General features: G+C 29.2%; 1 protein-coding gene across 1 annotated transcript; it reads right to left on the bottom strand.

Annotated features, from left to right (window-relative positions):
- Window positions 1-1165: 1165 nt before the first annotated feature.
- LOC101505218 (auxin-responsive protein SAUR50-like) lies at window positions 1166-2036 on the bottom strand. Its single transcript, XM_004517122.4, has one exon. The coding sequence runs from the start codon at window positions 1903-1905 to the stop codon at window positions 1573-1575; it is 333 nt and encodes a 110-aa protein (XP_004517179.1). The 5' UTR covers window positions 1906-2036; the 3' UTR covers window positions 1166-1572.
- Between the last annotated feature and the right edge of the window lie 6 nt (window positions 2037-2042).

The following is a 2042-nucleotide window of genomic DNA, read 5'->3' as shown; positions in this document are numbered from 1 at the left end:
TAAATTATATATATATATATATATATATATATATATATACATATTCAATAAATTAAATATTTTTTAAATATTAAAAATTATAATTTTTTCTCTATAAAAAATATAATTTTAATATTTTATTATTATATAATAATAGTTATTTTATTATATTAATTATAATTAATATGATTTTTAAATTCATTATTTTATATATAAGAATGAGTGCAGACGGAGATGAAGACCTAAACTTCACACCCGATAAAAAACGGAAATGAGTGCGAATTTTTCCTAACTAGATGGATAGAGAGGTGGTTAAGGCAAAATTCGCTCTCACCCCGCCATATTTCCATCCCTACATAATAATTCTAATAAAGAATTAGTTAGAAAAGTTTGAGTGAAAATGAGACATAAAACATAAAATACAAGAAATAATAGTTCATTCAATTAATAAAAAAAATAATAGTACTCAAAATAAAAAATAAAAACCAATGTAACAAAATATATATCAATGTTTGCAAAATATATATTCTATTTTTTATAAGAAGAAAATAATTTATAATGATTGAATGTTTAAAACACAATAAAATCTATACAAACAATCACTCATATTTTTATGATAATATTTTTAAAGTAAAAATTACTATATTTTATTTGAATATTTTTAATTGTGAATATAAACAATCACTTATATTTTTTTATCATATTGTTTAGAATAAAAATTACTTATTATCTAAAAATTACAATTTTTATAAACTAAGAAATTTGTAAATATAAAAAAAAAATTATGATCAAATTAATAGATTAATACATATAAATATTATCTTCAAACTTTAAAAAATTAACATAATTTTTTTTTTGACAGATTACACTGTTACGCAGATTATATTCTAGTTCAATTTAAAAGGCATAGCAAAGTGTAGCTTCAGATGTTCCGTACACATAAGTACAGCGCGTTTGTCAGACAAGTCATGCATGTTTTGCTCCCTTTACTTTTACGAATTTTGTTTTATATTTGCATCATAATTATTTAATTTTTTTTCTAACATAATCTAATCCCCCGTTACCAGTTTGTGTCCCGGCACAAAATCTTAATTTCACATGGCCTACAATTTCTTCCTCGGTGGGGGTGTGGAAAGACTAAAGGGAGGTGGCAATAACTACGAACTGATCATGAAACGCCTGCGAGGGAGGAAAATCAACTTCAAACCCTTTATACAAATTTTACCCCAAGAAATGCTCCTGGGAACAAAAGTTATAGTCACATAATATGATAAAAAAAAAACACCCATAAATATATAGGGCTATTCAAAAGAAGAGAAAATAAACAAAAATAACTAAAAAAAAAGGGAAAAACTAGATCGCGAATTGATCCACATCGCATGAGTGCGTGCAGTTTGCAGGACGCTCTAGTATGGATCTGGGCTTTGGTGCAGAGGTCCAATTGAGACGGGGCAAGGCCCATTCCGAAACAGAAACGAAAATAGAGCATAGTGAAAGAAAGATGTTAAAAAAAAGAGAAGCAAACAAAAACAAAAACAGTTAGATGTAGCTTCATCTTGATCATCGTTCTTCAATTGAATGAGAGCCGTTGATTCATCTGATCATCGATGTTAGAGATCGGAAAACAACTTCTTGACAAGGAATAGTGAGACCCATATCATGATCGAATCCGAATTCTTCCTCAGCTTGTCGAAGGAGTGTCTGAAAGTGAGGGTGAGTTAAGAATGAAATTGGTACAATGTATCTGCTTCTGTTTTCACCAACATAAACAGCAAAATGACCTTTTGGTACATCATGTGGAAGAGTACCGTCATCTTCTTCTTCGTCTTCATACCCATTTTTTTTGCCTAAGCTTGAACATCTCTTCAGGATTTGTTTAAGGACTGTAGTTTGAACTAGTTTGGTTGATTTTGATCTAATTGCCATTAACTTTGAGAGAGAGAGAGAGAGAAAAAGTAGAAGTAGTAGTGGTGGTGGTGAGAGTGATATTGATGGGGGTGACGGTTAGTATTTATGAAGAGGCAATGAAGAGAGAGAGAGAGAGAGAGAGAGAGAGAGAGAGA

Source organism: Cicer arietinum, unplaced genomic scaffold (assembly GCF_000331145.2).
Source record: "Cicer arietinum cultivar CDC Frontier isolate Library 1 unplaced genomic scaffold, Cicar.CDCFrontier_v2.0 Ca_scaffold_5481_v2.0, whole genome shotgun sequence".
Classification (NCBI taxonomy): domain Eukaryota; kingdom Viridiplantae; phylum Streptophyta; class Magnoliopsida; order Fabales; family Fabaceae; genus Cicer; species Cicer arietinum.
The sequence above is the reverse complement of the archived record's forward strand: the minus strand, read 5'-3'. Positions and strand labels throughout refer to the sequence as shown.

Excerpts from the sequence above, each read along its gene's own strand:
- LOC101505218 (XM_004517122.4), bottom strand. The coding sequence starts at position 1,905 with ATGGCAATTAGATCAAAATCAACCAAACTAGTTCAAACTACAGTCCTT.